At 51.1% G+C, this 21,844-nt stretch overlaps 1 protein-coding gene across 1 annotated transcript; it reads right to left on the bottom strand.

Annotated features, from left to right (window-relative positions):
- Position 1: 1 nt before the first annotated feature.
- Positions 2 to 15,424, bottom strand: ctps1a (CTP synthase 1a). Its single transcript, XM_079259182.1, has 18 exons — positions 15,338 to 15,424; positions 14,118 to 14,299; positions 13,870 to 14,040; positions 13,682 to 13,782; positions 12,768 to 12,884; positions 12,539 to 12,622; positions 8,375 to 8,455; positions 8,156 to 8,307; positions 7,946 to 8,078; positions 7,469 to 7,557; positions 7,292 to 7,386; positions 7,134 to 7,196; positions 992 to 1,035; positions 817 to 910; positions 690 to 745; positions 521 to 617; positions 278 to 422; positions 2 to 208 (listed from the first exon to the last, which is right to left on the bottom strand). The coding sequence occupies exons 2-18, from the start codon at positions 14,293 to 14,295 to the stop codon at positions 118 to 120; spliced, it is 1,791 nt and encodes a 596-aa protein (XP_079115308.1). The 5' UTR covers positions 14,296 to 14,299; positions 15,338 to 15,424; the 3' UTR covers positions 2 to 117.
- Positions 15,425 to 21,844: the final 6,420 nt, after the last annotated feature.

Here is a 21,844-nt window from a genome sequence, read left to right as displayed (position 1 = left end):
CTCAAGTCTTTATTTCATCATTCCTTCACACAGCATACATGTAGAACATATTTACAAGGAGCCACAGCCGGTGTGGGACGCCGCTTCATGGCACCCCCCCCGCCGCCGGCATTCGGTTCATGCTGAGTCCGGTGTGCCTGCAGGCAGCTTCAGGTCTGCGATCTCAGAGTCTGGCGTGCTGCTGCCACTCCGGTCGCTGTACGTGTCCCTGGAAAGACGGCGGCGGTTAAGTCTGTGTTTGTAATTCAGCGGATGATGTGGCATGTCCGGTGGTTACCGTGGCGACAGGCGGCAGCCCTTCTGAAGGTAGCTCTGCAGTTTGCCTGCAGCAGCCAGAAGCAAACCCAGGTAGGGAGGCGATGGCTTGATGGGGCGAGAGGTGAACTCGGGGTGGTACTGCACTCCAACGAAATACGGGTGATCTGGAAAAGTCACGTTTACACACACGCATCCACAAGACAAATGCTGCACAACACGTTGCCATGGACACGTGGACACGTTGCCATGGAAACGGCCTCACCATCCAGCTCGATGACCTCCATCCTCTCTCCTTCCACATCCTGACCAACGAAGCGGAAACCTTTGTCTTCAAAGTGGTTTTTCAGCTCCGGGTTCACCTGAAGAATAAACCACACTAAATCCACACGAACTGAACGCTTCCTCTGTAAACGCTGGCGGCGTGTCGCTACCTCAAAGCGATGTCTGTGCCTCTCCTCCACGTATTCTGCATCTCCGTAGAGTTTACCTGCAACAGAAGCGCCGTGAGCCGAGGAAAAGCAGAGCACATGCGGCCTCGCGCACCGGAAGCTTTCTTACGCAGCACGCTTGTGCCGTTGAAGAGGGTCCGTCTCTTCCCGAGTCTCATCGTGCCGCCCATCTGCCCGGGGTTGTGCTCCGGCATGTCGATCACCTGGTTGGTCAGTTAGAGAGAACGGGGATGAAAGCGTGTGTGTGTGCAGAGATGAAGCAAGTGGTTGGAGGGGAAACCTACCACCGGGTGCTCCGACTCCGGCTGGAACTCAGTGGAGTTGGCATCTAAAAGCAACACAAGACACGTTAACGCATACCGGGCACGATGGCAACGGCTTACACTTCCATAACTTCTGATCAGAGGTAGAAGTCATCCATCAGATGTGCTTTATTGTAAAGTTTGGGAGCATGTCCTTTTGACTGACAGCTATCCTGCTGCAAGAATGTAGCACAACCGGTTCTAGGCGGTTAGCTAGCCAGTTCCTCTGGTGTCTGCAGAGACCTGCTGCAGATGTTCTACCACACCGTCATCGACAGTGTCTGCTGGGGGAGCAGAATTACAAACAAGGTCTACAAACATCAGGAAGGCTGGTTCTGTCCTCGGCAGAAGTCGAGAAGAAAACTTCAGGCTAATAAACATCTCCATCACACCCTGGCAGGACAGTGGAGCAGCTGCAGGACAGATTCAGAAGGTCCCTCATTCCAGCTGCAGTTAGACTGATATTAATCTATTATTTAATCTATTTATCTTTTATGAAAAGGAACTGTTGGAACAGCCTGAATTTTCCCCCCGGGGATGAATCAAGTCTCTATCAAGCAGCCTGGTTGCCAGCTGTCCTGTTAGATACAGAATCCCCCTTTTAAGCTGAGGTAGGTCCTCCTGCTCAGAGACATGTTCCTCTGGGTGAAGTGGTTCCTCGTCCTGATAGTCCCCGACCCGGCTCGGTTTATTTGCCATCTCCCGATAAACAGCCAAGAAAGAGAAAATTGTTGGTGGAAATAGCTGCGAATAAAAAAAACAGAGCACCTCCGCCACGGCCTTTACGAAGTTCCTGGATCCAAACGGTGATCCAGATCACCAAGATTAAATCAGTTTTTCTTTTTCACATTTCCAACAAGTCCATGGAATTTAGTTAAAATCCATCCAGAACTTTCTGAGTTATCTTGAACACAAACGGATAAATGCCTTGGCGGAGGTAAGAAAATAAGCCTTGGATCACGCAAAGAGCAAAACCAGGGAGGGAGGAGCCAAAGCTGGGGGAAGACCAAGCGGCAACCTCCAGCAGTTAAAAGTGAAGCCTATGCAGAAGTGCATAAAACTGCAGTTCCCCCTTCATCCACTAGGGGCTGCAAAACAGCAAATCCCCATAGACTCCCATGTTAAAAAGACCAACTTCACAGCAGGAATAAACATGTTTACAGCAGAAATAAACACGTTTACAGCAGGAATAAACATGTTTACAGCAGAAATAAACACGTTTACAGCAGGAATAAACATGTTTACAGCAGAAATAAACACGTTTACAGCAGAAATAAACACGTTTACAGCAGAAATAAACACGTTTACAGCAGGAATAAACATGTTTACAGCAGAAATAAACATGTTTACAGCAGAAATAAACATGTTTACAGCCTGGTTCAAAAATCCATTTTAGGTTTAATAGGTCAGGTTTACCTTCATGACAACTGTGGGGGGAGTGAATTTTTTTCTAACTCGCCTGTTTAAAAGTAATTTAATCTCAGAGTTTGGCATATTTAGGGGCGTGTCCTTTTGACTGACAGGTACCTGATCTCCCGCTTCAAGTAAGAAGAACGTAGAACAACCGCGGTTTTTAGCCAGTTAACAACATGACTTAGCTTTAGACCGCTTACCTCCGTTAGCTGGTTAGCTCCTGTTATCTCCGGGTTAGCTCTTAGCTACAGAAAGCTCAGAGTTCGCTCAATGTCAATCATCCACCATGACACTCACAGCCCCCCTCTCAGCTCCACCTCTTTGCCCATTTCTGTGTTTTCCGGGCGAGACGACGCGCATGTCCCTGCCAAGATGGCGATGATAGGAACCGCCCACCGAGCTTCAATTCAGCTCTTCAGAAACCTACGGGTGACGTCACAGAGGCTCCGCCCGTCCCTTTATATACAGTCTATGGGGAAGACCCAAGACTGGGTCCTGCTAGCTCCCCAACATTATTTAGCCCAGCTTTGACTGACAAATGTTGCGTTGAATCTAAGAGATCCGCTGTATTTTCATCACTTCCAACAGCTACACGTCAGTCACAGACAGAAAACAGTAAATACAACAAATGTCTTTTCAGCCAGAATCTGCACAGATGTAAAGATTTATTTTGGGAAATGTTTATTTTAAATAATATGCATTTCTACATTATATTTTCAGCTTTGTTATTTTTTTAGTTGTTAACCCGTTGTGATGACATGACTTCCCTTCTAGTCACGAGACAAGGCAAACAGTCTAATATGTAAGATTAAACACCTCAGAGCTGTGCATTTCTCTGTTCTAATGCACGACGAGTCTAGAACACCATGAGGCACAGCGTCCCATCACGGTCCCATCACGTTTCCATCACGGTCCCATCACGTTTCCATCACGGTCCCATCACGTTTCCATCACGGTCCCATCACGGTCCCATCACGTTTCCATCACGGTCCCATCACGGTTCCATCACGGTCCCATCACGGTCCCATCATGGTGACAGCGTGACTTTGTAGCGGCGATTCCGACGTCAGGCGGATGTAAATGCTACACAATGTCCCTTTAAACCTAAAATGGATTTTGCACCAGGCTGTGAACATGTTTACTTCTGCTGTAAACATGTTTACTTCTGCTGTAAACATGTTTACTTCTGCTGTAAACATGTTTACTTCTGCTGTAAACATGTTTATTTCTGCTGTAAACATGTTTACTTCTGCTGTAAACATGTTTATTTCTGCTGTAAACATGTTTATTTCTGCTGTGAAGTTGGTCTTTTTAACATGGGAGTCTATGGGGATTTGCTCTGTTTTGGAGCCCCTAGTGGATGAAGGGGGAACTGCAGTTGTAGGCTTCACTTTTAAGGTTGCTGCATTAGAGCATATACCTGGAAGCCTCTCGGCTGTGTTAGCAGCACTTTGTTGCTGTTCAGCAGTAAATGAAGTTTCTCTTCGTGAAAATGTGATGAAGATAGTAGCATGTGACAAATTCAACCTTCAGCATGTTGTAAACCAGATATGTTTAATTGTTAATGAAAAGTAACATTTTTCCTTCTTGGTGCCAATAAATACCATAAAATATCAATTTTTTCCCTCACATAAACAATAACTTCTAAGTAAAACATGAAACGCTTTGGGGAACTTTCCACAGCTGGAGATCTGACTCCCATCCTGCCACCAGTTCTGCTGCTGCTGTCAAACTGACCAGCTCATTGTAAGCTAAACCTGCTAGCTGAACGTGCAGGCTAAATCTGCTAGCTGAACATGCTAGCTGATCCTGCTAGCTGAACCTGCTACCTAAAACTGCCAGCTAAATCTGCTAGCTGAACCTGTTAGCTAAATCTGCTAGCTGAACCTGTTAGCTAAATCTGCTAGTTGAACCTGCTAGCTAAATCTGCGAGCTGAACCTGCTCGCTGAACCTGCTATCTAAATCTGCTACCTGAATCTGCTACCTAAACCTGCTAACTAAATCTGCTAGCTAAACCTGCTGGCTGAACCTGCTAGCTAAATCTGCTAGCTGAACATGCTAGCTAAATCTGCTGGCTGAACCTGCTAGCTGATCTTGCTAGCTAAATCTGCTCGCTGAACCTGCTAGCTAAACCTCCATCTGTTGGCAGTTTTGGAGGTTTGTGAACCAGGATTTAGCTTTAGCCTCCAACACAGTGACTTAAATGTCACTGAGAAAGGTCTATAAGAGACATTTTAAAACCAGAATATTTGGATGTCATTACTGCAGCACACATTTCTCATTTTAAGATTCTTTTACTTGTTTATAAATGCCTTAATGGTCTTGGGCCTTCTTATTTATCCGACCTTTTTAATTATGAGCCTTCGCAGACCCTGAGGTCCTCTGGTACCAACCTTTTAGTGGTTCCTAAAGTCAGAACTAAGACATACGGTGAGACCTCTTTCCATTGTTATGGTCCTCGACTGTGGACCAGCCTGCCAGAGGACCTCAGGGCCGCGGAGACTGTTGATGTTTTTAAGAAGAGGCTCAAGACACACCTTTTTAGCTTAGCATTTAACTGAATTTTATTTTATTTACTTATCTTAATTTACTTCATTTATTAATTTATTTATTTTTAAATTGTTTTATTAGATTTCTTATTTTTAATACATTATTGTAAAGTATATATATATATATATATATGTATATTTTCTTTTATTGTTGCTCTTATTTCTCACTGCTTCTTAAGGTTATTTAACTTCTGGTTTTAACTCCAGTGTTTTCCTTATGGGGATCCAGCACGCTGGGGGCCCTGCCTGTTTGGTCTGGGGGCTGTTGTCATGGCGACCGCTGCTGTTTGGGTGGCGCGGGGTGGCCCCGTTGCTGCCTAGGAGTTGTGCGGTTGCTGTGGCAGCGGCCCCTATGAGCATGCGGGGGACTGGCTCCTGGTGTGGATGGATCCCGAGGTATTGTCTCCTCACATCAGCATCAAGTCAGAATTTTTATCACTTACTGAATGTTTTTAGTTGTTTTATTAACCAGAATTCAGTTAAAGAGACAGTATTCAGGGAATGATGTTTTTCGGGGAATGTGGGTGTGTGTGTGTGTGGGTGGGTGTGGGGGGGGGGGGGGGGGGGTTCTTTGCTCTTTGTCCTTGTGTGTGTGTGTGTGTGTGTGTGTGTGGAAAGAGCTTGTCGATTATTTTTAAATGCCTTTTTATCCACTGTTTGTTTTAATCCTTTTGACTTCATTTTATCCTGTAAAGCACTTTGTGTTGCCTGAGGCATGAAAAGTGCTCAAGAAATAAAGTTTGATTTGATTTGATTGGCTTGGGTATCAATAGTCTCTGTTTCCTTGGGATCACTGAAATATTTTTCATTTAATCTGATGATGCTGGATTAAAATTTGGTGAAAATATAAAGATTGAATTAAACTTAAAGCAGAAGTGGTTGAATTTCCTGATAAAATCCGCTCTATGGTTGCTGTATGCCAGATGAACTCATTTCTACTTCCCAAATTATATCCAACGGTAAGCTCTTCCGCAGCGTCCACTATCAGGCTGGGATTTGTCCTGGTTCTGACTGGGTTGCTGAAAGACGCATGCAGAACCTCTCTCACTGTCTGAAACAACCAGGAAGAAAATTTAGCTCCCTGATTGGCTGGGACAGAAAACAGCTCATAAACAAAGCAGCAACAATATATTCAGTTTCAGCAGGATGTGTCCAGTCTGAGCAACCGGATGTCCACCATGCTGACCTACAGCACTTCCTGTCCGCTTCTCCTGATCTGGGTTCGCTACGTTCAGACTATTCAAAGACATTTAAAGACTAAAATATGAATTTTAGACCAGAAACATTCAAATCCTCCCAGATGTGTACATCCCGTTTTTTTCTAGGACAAGCAGCCAACGTGCCTGAACATGCTGCCAACGGTGGCAAACTGGGCCATTTACTGCCTACGGGAATGTTTTTAATACTTTTTTAGGCCTTTAATGTGAAGTTCAGACATTAAAGACTCCGTGGGAACAGTGCTGATGCTCTTTGTTTTTGCACGGCAAGCAAACACACCATGGTTCACCTGCAAGAGAACCGAGAACCTCGGTTCTCTAATGGACGAGAGTTCTCTTATTTGATCCGCATCAGAGCAAGTATAAGCTCAGAATGAACCGGGCCAGGTGTGGAACCGGACTGGGCATGGAATCGGACCAGTGGACCAAACAGCACCAGTGTCAACAAGCAGCTACGTATCCACGTCCCCTCAGCGCGCATTCACACCGGCGCAGTCTGAACCACTTTAAACGAACTCTGTCCTGCAGGACGGAAAGGTTCAGATCCTTCCTGACAGCCTTCGTAATAAATTCATTGCATAAATCATTATGATTTAATCAACCACTACAACCTTGTAAATCCTTCTGGGTTACATATTTTCCTTTCCACAGACAGGCCGGTTGGTTTGGACCCGAGACAAGAACCAGTTGCTCTCAAGCCAACATGGAAGGATTTCCGTGTTCAGTCCTGCTGTCTTCCTCCCCGCTCAGCGGTCATTTCAGGGAGAAGCGCCCCCTACAGGCGGTTCCATTAAAGCGCAGGGTGAAAGCGAGTCCTCTGCCCAAATCCTGCGCCGGGAACTTTCTATCCACCAGGATGTGAGCAGCGTGTTGCCTCCACATGCCACAGATGCTGGATGAACTCAGTAAATTGCGATGCAGATAGAAGAACATGGTTGAGTTACCTGCCCAGCCGAGCTCGTTCCTGGCAAACTCACAAACAGCTAGCTGCATTCCCAGACACACTCCTGTGGAAACACCAAGCAGAGTTACTGATGTCGCTTTTGCATCTTCACCCAACAGGAACTCCAGCATGCAGATCCTCCAAACGACCGCCTCGTACCCAAGAAGGGCTTCTTCTGTCTCCTGGCCCAGCTGATGGCGTGAATCTTTCCTTCCGTTCCTCTCACACCGAACCCTCCAGGAACCAGGATGCCACTGAGGTCGTAAGAAGGGAAAGTGCTTGTTAGTGAGGCAGCTTTTACTAAAACAAGGACATTTTCCTGACTTTCAAACTCACTCAGCGCTGCAGAGCTTCTGCCATGCCTTGTGGTACTTCACCGGCTCATCCTGCAGAGTCCCGGGCTCCAAATACGCTGAATCGATATACTGACAAGAAGAAGCTGCAATCAGACGTTTACTCCAGCGCCTCCACAAGGAGCAAGACGAGCCCAGTGTGAGGCTTTGTCTCCTCGCAGGTTTCCCCTCCTGTTAAACTGGGACCCACCGACCCCCCTAGTAGCTGCTGTTAATTTAGTTTGATCTGGTTTCACCACCAGGTCACAATAGGTTTATCATCCTGAGCTCCTTTAATAAAACTAAACACTCCCATACCACTGGTCTGATGGACATAACTGTTGGTTCCTTCGGTCGATGGCAGAAAAACTCAGACTGGTCCCAGAAATAACTGGAATATGACTAAAGTAATAATAAATAAAGATTTGATCAAACTTAACTGATGAAAGTGAGACGTTGCGGTTCTAAGCCGCCTTCGTACCTTCACCTCCAGTCGGTGGCTGATGGCCAGAGCAGAGTGTTCCAGAGCTTTAATAACAGAGGCGTAGGAGTCAGAGAACTTTGTGTACTTCCCCACCAGAGCTATGGAGCACTGCTCCAGCAGCCGGTCTGACCTGCGAAGGCAACACCGCTGGATCAGTTCATGTTGTCTCAAGAGGAGCTTCTAACTCCCCCTCCGTCCGGGACTCACCGGTCCGACATCTCCTTCCACTTGGTCAGCATCTTCCTGGGTTTGGCCTCGATGGGCATGTTCAGCCTCTCACTCAGGTAGCCCACCACGCCCTGGTCCTCCAGCAGCAAGGGCACTCTGTAGATGGACGAGACGTCGTGCACGCAGATGACCTGCAGGGAGACGGCTTGATGGGTTTACCAGTGCAGAGACGAGCCGGAGGTCTGAGGCTCCACCTACCTGTTTAGGTTCTACGTGGCAGAACATGGAGATCTTTTCTTTGACAGAGTTCTCCAGAGCGGTGGCACAGCGGCACATGATCTGCACACAAAGACCAGAGATGGAGCGTTCATCAGCTCGACTTTGCAGAGATAAACCCCGTTTTCACACCCTGCAGACATTTCTACAAACACCTTTAACACCTGATAACTGTTGATAAAACACTGAGCGCTGACATGAGCATCAAAGTAATCAGATTACTGTAATCATCTGGAACACGCCTTACTAGACGCAGGATGAGCAGCGGCAACATTTAGCAACGGGTTGGATGACATTAACCTGCAGGGTTTGGTCACTTCAGGAAGCGAAGGACAACGAGAAGGTGACGGCGGCATAACGGACAGCGGCGTGCAAACAAAATGAGTCATGACATCATCGCTCTGCTTGTGTGTTTTGACTCAGACGTTTGAGGAGGTTCTTCATACACATTGAACTGTGTCGCTGTAGTTCGTACTCCTGGATAACGTGTTCTCAACGTGTTCTCAACATGGAACCTTTACATGACAGAACCAACCAGCTGGCCTACAGCTGCTCTACACTTGGCATACAACTGGCCTACAACTGGCACGCAACTGGCCTACAACTGGCACGCAACTGGCCTACAACTGGCACGCAACTGGCCTACAACTGGCACGCAACTGGCCTACAACTGGCACGCAACTGGCCTACAACTGGCATACAACTGGCCTACAACTGGCACACAACTGGCCTACAACTGGCACACAACTGGCCTGCAACTGGCCTGCAACTGGCCTACAACTGGCCTACAACTGGCATACAACTGGCCTACAACTGGCACACAACTGGCACACAACTGGCCTGCAACTGGCCTACAACTGGCATACAACTGGCCTACAACTGGCATACAACTGGCCTACAACTGGCATACAACTGGCATACAACTGGCATACAGCTGCCCTAAAACTGGCACACAACTAGCAGTTCAGAGTACCCACCCTTTCTGGAGTCCTTGGAGGGAGTGCTGGAGGGTGCTCCTTCTTGGGACTCCATTGTTCTGCTGGGGGACTTCAATGCTCACGTGGGCAATGACAGTGAGACCTGGAGGGGAGTGATTGGGAGGCATGGTCCCCCCCCTCTGAACCCAAATGGTGTTTTGTTATTGGACTTCTGTGCTCGTCATGGATTGTCCATAACGAACACCATGTTCCAACATAAAAGTGTCCATATGTACACCTGGCATCAGGATTCCCTGGGCCGCAGTTCGACGATCGATTTTGTAGTCGTATCGTCGGACCTGCGGCCACATGCCTTGGACACTCGGGTGAAGAGGGGGGCAGAGCTTCAACTGATCACCACCTGGTGGTGAGTTGGCTCAGATGGTGGGGGAGGAAGCCGGTCAGATCTGGCAGGCCCAAACGTGTTGTGAGGGTCTGCTGGGAACGTCTGGCTGAGTCCCCCGTCAGAGCGAGCTTCAACTCCCACCTTCAGCAGAGCTTCGAACATGTCCCGGGTGAGGCGGGGGACATTGAGTCCGAATGGGCTGTGTTCCGTGCCTCTATTGCTGAGGCGGCCAGCCAGAGTTGTGGCCGTAGGGTCATTAGTGCCTGTCGTGGCGGTAATCCCAGGACTCGTTGGTGGACACCAGCAGTGAGGGATGCCGTCAAGCTGAAGAAGGAGTCCTATCGGGCCTTCTTGGCCTGTGGGACTCTGGAGGCAGCTGATGGGTACCGACAGGCTAAGCAGCATGCGGCTTCGGCTGTTGCCGAGGCAAAAACTCGGGCATGGGAGGAGTTCGGCGAGGCCATGGAGAAAGACTTCCGGACGGCTTCGACGCGATTCTGGTCCACCATCCGGCGGCTCAGGAGGGGGAAGCAGTGCTCCGTCAATACTGTGTACAGTGGAGATGGGGAGCTGCTGACCTCAACTCGGGATGTAGTGGGTCGGTGGAAGGAATACTTCGAAGACCTCCTCAATCCTACCAACACGTCTTCCGATGATGAAGCAGAGCTGGTGGACTCAGGGGTGGACTCTCCTATCTCTGGGGCTGAAGTCGCTGAGGTGGTCAAAAAGCTCCTTGGCGGCAAGGCCCCGGGGGTGGATGAGATCCGCCCGGAGTTCCTTAAGGCTCTGGATGCTGTAGTGCTGTCCTGGCTGACACACCTCGCGTGGACATCGGGGACAGTGCCGCTGGATTGGCAGACTGGGGTGGTGGTCCCCCTTTTTAAGAAGGGGGACCGGAGGGTGTGTTCCAGTTACAGGGGAATCACACTCCTCAGCCTCCCTGGTAAGGTCTATTCAGGGGTCCTGGAGAGGAGGGTCCGCCGGATTGTCGAATCCCGGATTGAGGAGGAGCAGTGTGGTTTTCGTCCTGGTCGCGGAATAGTGGACCAGCTCTATACCCTCTTTGGGGTCCTGGAGGGGGCGTGGGAGTTTGCCCAACCAGTCTACATGTGCTTTGTGGACCTGGAGAAGGCATTCGACCGTGTCCCCCGGGGGCTCCTGTGGGGGGTACTCCGGGAGTATGGGGTACCCCTTGTACGAGCTGTCCGGTCCCTGTACGACAGGTGTCAGAGCTTGGTTCGCGTTGCCGGTAGTAAGTCGGATTCGTTTCCGGTGAGGGTTGGACTCCGCCAAGGCTGCCCTTTATCACCGATTCTGTTCATAACTTATATGGACAGAATTTCTAGGCGCAGCCGAGGTGTTGAGGGGATCCGGCTTGGTGGCCTCAGGATTGGGTCCCTGCTTTTTGCGGATGACGTGGTCCTGTTGGCTTCATCTGGTCGTGATCTCCAGCTCTCACTTGAGCGATTCGCGGCCGAGTGTGAAGCGGCTGGGATGAGAATCAGCACCTCCAAATCTGAGACCATGGTCCTCAGCCGGAATAGGGTGGATTGCCATCTCCGGGTTGGGAGTCAGGTCCTGCTTCAAGTGGAGGAGTTTAAATATCTCGGGGTCTTGTTTGTTCACGAGTGAGGGAAGGATGGAGCGCGAGATCGACAGATGGATCGGTGCGGCGTCTGCAGTAATGCGGACTCTGCGCCGGTCTGTCGTGGTGAAGAAGGAGCTGAGCCAGAAGGCGAAGCTCTCGATTTACCAGTCGATCTACGTTCCTACCCTCACCTATGGTCATGAGCTGTGGGTCGTGACCGAAAGAAGGAGATCTCGTATACAGGCGGCTGAAATGAGTTTCCTCCGCAGGGTGGCCGGGCTCTCCCTTAGAGATAGGGTGAGGAGCTCGGTCATCCGGGAGGAGAACAGAGTAGAGCCGCTGCTCCTCCGCATCGAGAGGAACCAGTTGAGGTGGCTCGGGCATCTGGTCAGGATGCCTCCTGGACCTCCCTGGTGAGGAGGTTCCGGGCACGTCCCTCCAGCGTGTCCTGGGTCTTCCCCGGGGTCTCCTCCCAGAGGGATTATATCTCTCGGCTGGCCTGGGAACGCCTCGGGATCCCCCCCGCAGAGTTGGCAAATGTGGCTGGGGAGAGGGAAGTCTGGGCTTCCCTGCTTAGGCTGCTGCCCCCGCGACCCGACCCCGGATAAGCAGCAGAAGATGAAGACGAAGACATTTCATTCATTACAACTGGCCTATAGCTGCTTTACATCTGGCATACTGCTGGCAGATCACTGCCTTACTGCAGGCCTACTACTGGCTTACAGCTGGCTTACCGCTCAGTTGGTGTTATTTAACTATTGATTTCTAAGAAGATAAGCAGTGGGTTGGCAGACTGATGGACCAATTCTGGTCCGTGGGCCATCAGCTGAACAGCTGTGCTTTATACCACCATAAGTCTCCTCCGCCCCAGTGTGCAAAGACATGTGCACACTGGGGCGGAAACAGGTGAAACATGTCCCGTTAATAACTGATAATTACCCTATGATGTTAACAGTAGTTTTATTTAACATTTACTGCTGTTTATCATCTCTGAGCTCCAACTCTATCGTAGATTTAGGTTGCAGCTGGATCTCTGTTTTCCACAGTCCAGCTCACGCTACTGCTAGACAAACGCGATGACAGTCCACATTATCGCACGCTGCAGATCAGGCACGCTGCTGGAACACTCTCAGACCCGGTGAATGCAAGATGTCATGTTGCTGCTCAGATAAAGTTTTTACCACATTTTAACATCTGCAAAAAACCAGGCGGCCATGCAGGTGAAAGAACCTCACCAAGTCAGGAGAAAGTCCGAGGCCTCTCAGCTCCCTCACGCTGTTCTGTGTTGGTTTGGTCTTCTGCTCTCCTGTTGCACTGGGCTGTGGACGTAACACACACACTTTACCAACACACACACACACATAACCAACGCCAACACACACACATAACCAACGCCAACACACACATAACCAACGCCAACGCTGACCGTCGTCTGCTTGTCCACGACTTCAACACAGACCTCACCTGTGGGATCAGACTAACGTGGATGTTGCAGAAGTTCTCCCTCTTCACTTTAAACTGGAACTGCCTGAAGGCCTCCACGAAAGGCATGCTCTCGATGTCTCCAACGGTTCCTCCCAGCTGTAAACACACACAGCATCACTGCAGCTCCACCTGCAGTTCCACCTGCCAGCAGTGTCAGAGGCTGGAACAAGCAGCTGCAGCAGCTACTCCAGGAGCGCAACACGAGACGTGCACACACACTGAACTACAGACACACACACACTGAACAACAGACACATACAGCACGCTCCCTGAACCACAATGCATCAACCTCCGGTGGTTAAAGTGAAGCCCTGAGGTTCCCCCCTCCTCCACTAGGGGCTCCAAAAGGGAGTCAGACCCCACAGACTCCCCCCATTGGGGGGTGGGGGGATGTTAGCTGGTTAGCTCCAGGTAAGCTGGTTAGCTTCTGTTAGCTGCCGTTAGCTCCAGGTTACCTCGGTTAGCTACTGTTAGCTGCCGTTAGCTCCGGGTTAGCTGGTTAGCTCCTGTTAGCTGCCGTTAGCTCCGGGTTACCTCGGTTAACTCCTGTTAGCTCCAGGTTAGTTGATTAGCTCCTGTTAGCTGCCGTTAGCTCCAGGTTAGCTGGTTAGCTTCCGTTAGCTCCAGGTTATCTCGGTTAGCTCCTGTTAGCTGCCGTTAGCTCCAGGTTACCTCGGTTAGATCCTGTTAGCTGCCGTTAGCTCCAGGTTAGCTGGTTAGCTCCTGTTAGCTTCCGTTAGCTCCAGGTTGTCTCGGTTAGCTCCTGTTAGCTCCAGGTTAGTTGGTTAGCTTCTGTTAGCTGTCGTTAGCTCCGGGTTACCTCGGTTAGCTCCTGGTTACCTCAGCTAGCTCTTAGCTACAGGCAGGTTGCCGTACACTGACCACCAGCTCACCTCTATCACACACACTTGGGGCTCGACTTGATCGTCATCGACCGGCACTTTGGCCTGTTTCACCACCCACTCCTGGATGGCGTCCGTGATGTGCGGCACCACTGAGACAGAACAAAGCATAAAATATTCTCTGTTAAATGCGAATGTTCAGGCAGATCCCACCGTTCCCAGCAGCAGTCACTGGTTACCCTGCACGGTCTTCCCCAGGTAGTCTCCCCTCCTCTCCTTATTGATCACTGACTGGTAGATCTTCCCCGTGGTCAGGTTGTTATCTCTCGTCAGCCGGATGTCCAGGAAGCGTTCGTAGTTCCCCAGATCCAAGTCCACTTCACCGCCATCGTCAAGTACAAACACCTCACCTGGACACAGTCAGAGAGGGCCAATCAGAATGGCGGCTTACTCGCAGACGTGCTGTTTACGCTCACCGCTGCCGTACCGTGCTCATACGGAGAAAAAGTGCCTGCGTCTATGTTGATGTAAGGGTCAATCTTGATGGCTGTTACGTGCAGACCACATGACTTGAGGATGGTGCCCACGCTGCTGGCGATGATGCCTTTGCCAATGCCGGAGATGACGCCGCCGGTTACCAGGATGTATTTCATCATTCTGCTCATTGATCTGCAAACAGATGGCTGATTAGAACCAATCAGAGGTCAAGCGCTGACAGTGCCATCATGTTGGACTTCAAACAGGTTTTAATCATCAGATAATCAATAAAACATAAAAGTCGCAATGGACTTTAAACCAGGGAGCTCTCCTCTGGGTAAAACGTCATTTCTAAGATATTTTTTTCTTTTTTCAGGAGTTTAAATCGTGTTTTACACATATTTTACGTGTGACGAGCGTTTCCAGTCCCAAACCAAGTCTCGCGTGATTTGTAACGTGACCCTCCAAGAAACAGGAAGGAAAGTCATTAATGGTGACTTACAAGTCAAATGTTTAGAAATTAGACTTAATGGTTCAGAAAAGATTATTTTTCATTTAATCTTTAAGATGAAATTCGCCACTTTAAGTTTCTATAATGAATCAAATAAAGTTAAACAAAATCCTTTGTTTATTTTAGCCGCATGGTTTCTAGTCTTACACAGTCCCCGCGGGCGGGGCAGTGCCAGCACCACAGGAGTCAGTCGCGACACCGCATCCGGAATGACGCTGTACGCTAATCAAACGCAACAAAGCCACGAGCGCCTGCTCGTTAGCTTTAGGCTAATAAGAGTTCGTTTTGGTAAAAGAGGTCCGCCAGGCCCTAAAACCAAGCCTTCCATAATCGTCTATGGTGGAAAATATTCCCATCAACATGATCCGAACAAAACCTTGAAATTAAATGTGATAAAAGTATTCGCTAATTCTATGACAAGTTAGCAAAAAACAAAACAAACAAAAAACCGCTTCACTTCCGGTTTAAAAATAAAAGCATCGTAGGACAGAAACAAGTTAATCATCTCTAACAGCAGAATATACAAACGTTTATTGTGGGGAATTTTTAACCGGAAGCGCAGAACAATAACATCATTTAAGTGACGGCAAAAATGGTAAACTGGCCAAAACCTGCCTTTCCACTGCATCAGATTTCACCTCACCAAAATACTCCTGCGCGTGCTCGTAAACAGTCTGCAGAGAATCCTGACACAATATTTCAGTCAAAGACAAACTTACAACTCGAACCCACGCTTTTTCGCTCCGGAGCCCCTCACAGACCCACAAGGGACCCACGCAGCTTCAAACACACGTGCGTGAAGCGCGATTTGCTGCGCATCTTTCCTGCAACACAGAGATGCCTCCACGGACACCTCGGAAATTCCTACATCCAGCGGCTGGGACGTTTTCCACGTGTCAAATGATAAGAAACATAAAAAGCATATACCCATATTCATGTATGCTTACATCGGCATACAACGCGCACAGACACTCACACAGACACTACAGTGTACACTACACATGCATACACATCCAAACCTGTAAATACCTACAGTGGGGATGGAAAGTTTGGGCACCGGTGGTAAAAAATTATTTTAATGTGCAAAAAGAAAACAACAAAAGATGGGAAATCCCCAAAAGGCCTCAAATGACAGATTACACAATCTTATAACGTTTAACCAAAAACAAAAAGTTTTGTCTGTAAAAGTTTGGGCACCCTGCTGAGTTAGTACCTTGTACTCCCCCCTTTGGACAGCGGAGACCTGACAGTGTCCTGGATTGTTTGCAAGCAGTGTCTGGAAAGACCAGGTGATGTAAATCTCACAGGTTTTAAATGCCCAGACTCATCTGAGCCCATGGTGCCTCAACAAGTGGCACCATGGGCTCCTCTCAGCAGCTGTCATGAACACTGACACGGAGAATCGTTGATGCTCGCTAAGCAGGAGAAGGCTGTAAGAAGACAGCAAAGCGATTTCAGATGCCAATGTCCTCTGTTCGGAGTGAAATCAAGAAATGGCCGTCATCAGGAAGAGTGGAAGTTAAAGCAAGATCCGGAAGAACAAGAAAATACCAGACCGAACATCTCGCAGGATTGTAGTCAAAACCCAGGTTTAGCTGCACGACCCCTCCAGGAAGATCTGGCAGACACCATTCCACTATGAACAGATACTTGTACTAATGTGGTTTCCATCAGAAGTAAACCTCTTCTACATCCTCACCACAAACATCAGCGTTTGAAGTTTACAAAGGAACATAAAGACGAGCCTGATGCATTTTGGAAAGAGGTTCTGTGGACTGATGATGTTAAAACAGAACTTTTTGGCCGGAATGAGCACAGCAACGTTTGGAGAAGAAAGGGCCAAGAACCAAGGGCGTAGCCATCATTTGAGAAGTGAGGGGGACAAATTCCGTCAATCTATAGAATGATTTGTCATCTTCTTGCATTTAATCAATCAAAACTTTATTGGCAGAGCACTGTCACATACCACAAAGTAACCAAAGTGTTGTACAGGTTAATGAAATAACTCAACATGTGAATCAAACACTACAGGCTAAAAAACTATGTTACAAAAAGATAGCATGAGCTCTAAATTTCATTTTTCATGCTATCAGAAACAGTACTATGATCAAAATAAATAACAGTTTATATTAATGTTTGAGTTGGGGGTATACCTAAATAAATAAAAATGAATTAACTAAACATACAAGTAAAATTGTTGTCGAATTTAATCTCAAAATCCCTTTGATGCAATCAATTTTTCCTCTTACTCAGTTATACCAGACAAGTTCTACAGCAGGACGTTAGTTAAAATTTCTCCTGCTGTGAAGACCGTCAATGTCCACCCTGCTGCTGGTCTCTGGACCACTGTCTCCATCCTGCTGCTGGTCTCTGGACCACTGTCTCCACCCTGCTGCTGGTCTCTGGACCACTGTCTCCACCCTGCTGCTGGTCTCTGGACCACTGTCTCCACCCTGCTGCTGGTCTCTGGACCACTGTCTCCACCCTGCTGCTGGTCTCTGGACCACTGTCTCCACCCTGCTGCTGGTCTCTGGACCACTGTCTCCACCCTGCTGCTGGTCTCTGGACCACTGTCTCCACCCTGCTGCTGGTCTCTGGACCACTGTCTCCATCCTGCTGCTGGTCTCTGGACCACTGTCTCCATCCTGCTGGTCTCTGGACCACTGTCTCCATCCTGCTGCTGGTCTCTGGACCACTGTCTCCATCCTGCTGGTCTCTGGACCACTGTCTCCACCCTGCTGGTCTCTGGACCACTGTCTCCATCCTGCTGGTCTCTGGACCACTGTCTCCATCCTGCTGCTGGTCTCTGGACCACTGTCTCCATCCTGCTGGTCTCTGGACCACTGTCTCCACCCTGCTGGTCTCTGGACCACTGTCTCCATCCTGCTGGTCTCTGGACCACTGTCTCCATCCTGCTGCTGGTCTCTGGACCACTGTCTCCATCCTGCTGGTCTCTGGACCACTGTCTCCACCCTGCTGGTCTCTGGACCACTGTCTCCACCCTGCTGGTCTCTGGACCACTGTCTCCATCCTGCTGCTGGTCTCTGGACCACTGTCTCCATCCTGCTGGTCTCTGGACCACTGTCTCCATCCTGCTGCTGGTCTCTGGACCACTGTCTCCATCCTGCTGCTGGTCTCTGGACCACTGTCTCCATCCTGCTGCTGGTCTCTGGACCACTGTCTCCACCCTGCTGCTGGTCTCTGGACAACTGTCTCCATCCTGCTGGTCTCTGGACCACTGTCTCCATCCTGCTGGTCTCTGGACCACTGTCTCCACCCTGCTGGTCTCTGGACCACTGTATCCACCCTGCTGGTCTCTGGACAACTGTCTCCACCCTGCTGGTCTCTGGACCACTGTCTCCATCCTGCTGGTCTCTGGACCACTGTCTCCACCCTGCTGCTGGTCTCTGGACCACTGTCTCCATCCTGCTGGTCTCTGGACCACTGTCTCCATCCTGCTGCTGGTCTCTGGACCACTGTCTCCATCCTGCTGGTCTCTGGACCACTGTCTCCATCCTGCTGGTCTCTGGACCACTGTCTCCACCCTGCTGGTCTCTGGACCACTGTCTCCATCCTGCAGGTCTCTGGACCACTGTCTCCATCCTGCTGGTCACTGGACCACTGTCTCCATCCTGCTGGTCTCTGGACCACTGTCTCCATCCTGCTGCTGGTCTCTGGACCACTGTCTCCATCCTGCTGGTCTCTGGACCACTGTCTCCATCCTGCTGGTCTCTGGACCACTGTCTCCACCCTGCTGGTCTCTGGACCACTGTCTCCATCCTGCTGGTCTCTGGACCACTGTCTCCATCCTGCTGGTCTCTGGACCACTGTCTCCATCCTGCTGGTCTCTGGACCACTGTCTCCACCCTGCTGGTCTCTGGACCACTGTCTCCACCCTGCTGGTCTCTGGACCACTGTCTCCACCCTGCTGGTCTCTGGACCACTGTCTCCACCCTGCTGCTGGTCTCTGGACCACTGTCTCCACCCTGCTGCTGGTCTCTGGACAACTGTCTCCATCCTGCTGGTCTCTGGACCACTGTCTCCATCCTGCTGGTCTCTGGACCACTGTCTCCACCCTGCTGGTCTCTGGACCACTGTCTCCATCCTGCTGGTCTCTGGACCACTGTCTCCATCCTGCTGCTGGTCTCTGGACCACTGTCTCCACCCTGCTGCTGGTCTCTGGACCACTGTCTCCACCCTGCTGGTCTCTGGACCACTGTCTCCATCCTGCTGCTGGTCTCTGGACCACTGTCTCCACCCTGCTGGTCTCTGGACCACTGTCTCCACCCTGCTGCTGGTCTCTGGACCACTTTCTCCATCCTGCTGCTGGTCTCTGGACCACTGTCTCCACCCTGCTGCTGGTCTCTGGACCACTGTCTCCACACTGCTGCTGGTCTCTGGACCACTGTCTCCATCCTGCTGCTGGTCTCTGGACCACTGTCTCCATCCTGCTGGTCTCTGGACCACTGTCTCCATCCTGCTGCTGGTCTCTGGACCACTGTCTCCATCCTGCTGGTCACTGGACCACTGTCTCCATCCTGCTGGTCTCTGGACCACTGTCTCCATCCTGCTGGTCTCTGGACCACTGTCTCCACCCAGCTGGTCTCTGGACCACTGTCTCCACCCTGCTGGTCTCTGGACCACTGTCTCCACCCTGCTGGTCTCTGGACCACTGTCTCCACCCTGCTGGTCTCTGGACCACTGTCTCCATCCTGCTGCTGGTCTCTGGACCACTGTCTCCACCCTGCTGGTCTCTGGACCACTGTCTCCATCCTGCTGGTCTCTGGACCACTGTCTCCATCCTGCTGGTCTCTGGACCACTGTCTCCATCCTGCTGGTCTCTGGACCACTGTCTCCATCCTGCTGGTCTCTGGACCACTGTCTCCACCCTGCTGGTCTCTGGACCACTGTCTCCATCCTGCTGCTGGTCTCTGGACCACTGTCTCCACCCTGCTGCTGGTCTCTGGACCACTGTCTCCACCCTGCTGGTCTCTGGACCACTGTCTCCACCCTGCTGGTCTCTGGACCACTGTCTCCACCCTGCTGGTCTCTGGACCACTGTCTCCATCCTGCTGGTCTCTGGACCACTGTCTCCACCCTGCTGGTCTCTGGACCACTGTCTCCACCCGCCTGGTCTCTGGACCACTGTCTCCACCCGCCTGGTCTTTGGACCGGTCTCCACCCTGCTGGTCTCTGGACCACTGTCTCCACCCGCCTGGTCTTTGGACCGGTCTCCACCCTGCTGGTCTCTGGACCACTGTCTCCATCCTGCTGGTCTCTGGACCACTGTCTCCACCCTGCTGGTCTCTGGACCACTGTCTCCACCCTGCTGGTCTCTGGACCACTGTCTCCACCCTGCTGCTGGTCTCTGGACCACTGTCTCCATCCTGCTGGTCTCTGGACCACTGTCTCCATCCTGCTGGTCTCTGGACCACTGTCTCCACCCTGCTGGTCTCTGGACCACTGTCTCCACCCTGCTGGTCTCTGGACCACTGTCTCCACCCTGCTGGTCTCTGGACCACTGTCTCCATCCTGCTGCTGGTCTCTGGACCACTGTCTCCATCCTGCTGCTGGTCTCTGGACCACTGTCTCCATCCTGCTGCTGGTCTCTGGACCACTGTCTCCATCCTGCTGCTGGTCTCTGGACCACTGTCTCCATCCTGCTGGTCTCTGGACCACTGTCTCCACCCTGCTGCTGGTCTCTGGACAACTGTCTCCATCCTGCTGGTCTCTGGACCACTGTCTCCATCCTGCTGGTCTCTGGACAACTGTCTCCACCCTGCTGGTCTCTGGACCACTGTCTCCATCCTGCTGCTGGTCTCTGGACCACTGTCTCCACCCTGCTGGTCTCTGGACCACTGTCTCCATCCTGCTGGTCTCTGGACCACTGTCTCCATCCTGCTGCTGGTCTCTGGACAACTGTCTCCACCCTGCTGGTCTCTGGACCACTGTCTCCATCCTGCTGCTGGTCTCTGGACCACTGTCTCCACCCTGCTGGTCTCTGGACCACTGTCTCCACCCTGCTTGTCTCTGGACCACTGTCTCCACCCTGCTGCTGGTCTCTGGACAACTGTCTCCATCCTGCTGGTCTCTGGACCACTGTCTCCACCCTGCTGGTCTGTGGACCACTGTCTCCATCCTGCTGCTGGTCTCTGGACCACTGTCTCCACCCTGCTGCTGGTCTCTGGACCACTGTCTCCATCCTGCTGCTGGTCTCTGGACCACTGTCTCCATCCTGCTGGTCTCTGGACCACTGTCTCCATCCTGCTGGTCTCTGGACCACTGTCTCCATCCTGCTGGTCTCTGGACCACTGTCTCCATCCTGCTGGTCTCTGGACCACAGTCTCCATCCTGCTGGTCTCTGGACCACTGTCTCCATCCTGCTGGTCTCTGGACCACTGTCTCCATCCTGCTGGTCTCTGGACCACTGTCTCCATCCTGCTGGTCTCTGGACCACTGTCTCCATCCTGCTGGTCTCTGGACCACTGTCTCCATCCTGCTGGTCTCTGGACCACTGTCTCCACCCTGCTGGTCTCTGGACCACTGTCTCCATCCTGCTGGTCTCTGGACCACTGTCTCCACCCTGCTGGTCTCTGGACCACTGTCTCCATCCTGCTGCTGGTCTCTGGACCACTGTCTCCACCCTGCTGGTCTCTGGACCACTGTCTCCACCCTGCTGGTCTCTGGACCACTGTCTTCACCCGCCTGGTCTTTGGACCACTGTCTCCACCCTGCTGGTCTCTGGACCACTGTCTCCACCCTGCTGGTCTCTGGACCACTGTCTCCACCCTGCTGGTCTCTGGACCACGGTCTCCACCCTGCTGGTCTCTGGACCACTGTCTCCATCCTGCTGGTCTCTGGACCACTGTCTCCACCCTGCTGGTCTCTGGACCACTGTCTCCACCCTGCTGGTCTCTGGACCACTGTCTCCACCCTGCTGGTCTCTGGACCACTGTCTCCACCCTGCTGGTCTCTGGACCACTGTCTCCACCCTGCTGGTCTCTGGACCACTGTCTCCATCCTGCTGGTCTCTGGACCACTGTCTCCACCCTGCTGGTCTCTGGACCACTGTCCCCACCCTGCTGGTCTCTGGACAACTGTCTCCATCCTGCTGGTCTCTGGACCACTGTCTCCATCCTGCTGGTCTCTGGACCACTGTCTCCATCCTGCTGGTCTCTGGACCACTGTCTCCACCCTGCTGCTGGTCTCTGGACCACTGTCTCCAC

This window comes from Telmatherina bonti (genome assembly GCF_933228915.1).
Source record: "Telmatherina bonti genome assembly, chromosome: 19".
Lineage (NCBI taxonomy): Eukaryota > Metazoa > Chordata > Actinopteri > Atheriniformes > Telmatherinidae > Telmatherina > Telmatherina bonti.
This window is presented reverse-complemented; position numbering and strand designations above follow the sequence as displayed.

Coding starts and splice junctions, on each gene's coding strand:
- ctps1a (XM_079259182.1), bottom strand. CDS start 14,295: ATGAGCAGAATGATGAAATACATCCTGGTAACCGGCGGCGTCATCTCC. Junction 14,041..14,117: donor TTTTTCTCCGTATGAGCACG/GTACGGCAGCGG, acceptor GACTGTGTCCAG/GTGAGGTGTTTGTACTTGAC. Junction 7,387..7,468: donor CAGAAGCTCTGCAGCGCTGA/GTGAGTTTGAAA, acceptor TTACGACCTCAG/TGGCATCCTGGTTCCTGGAG.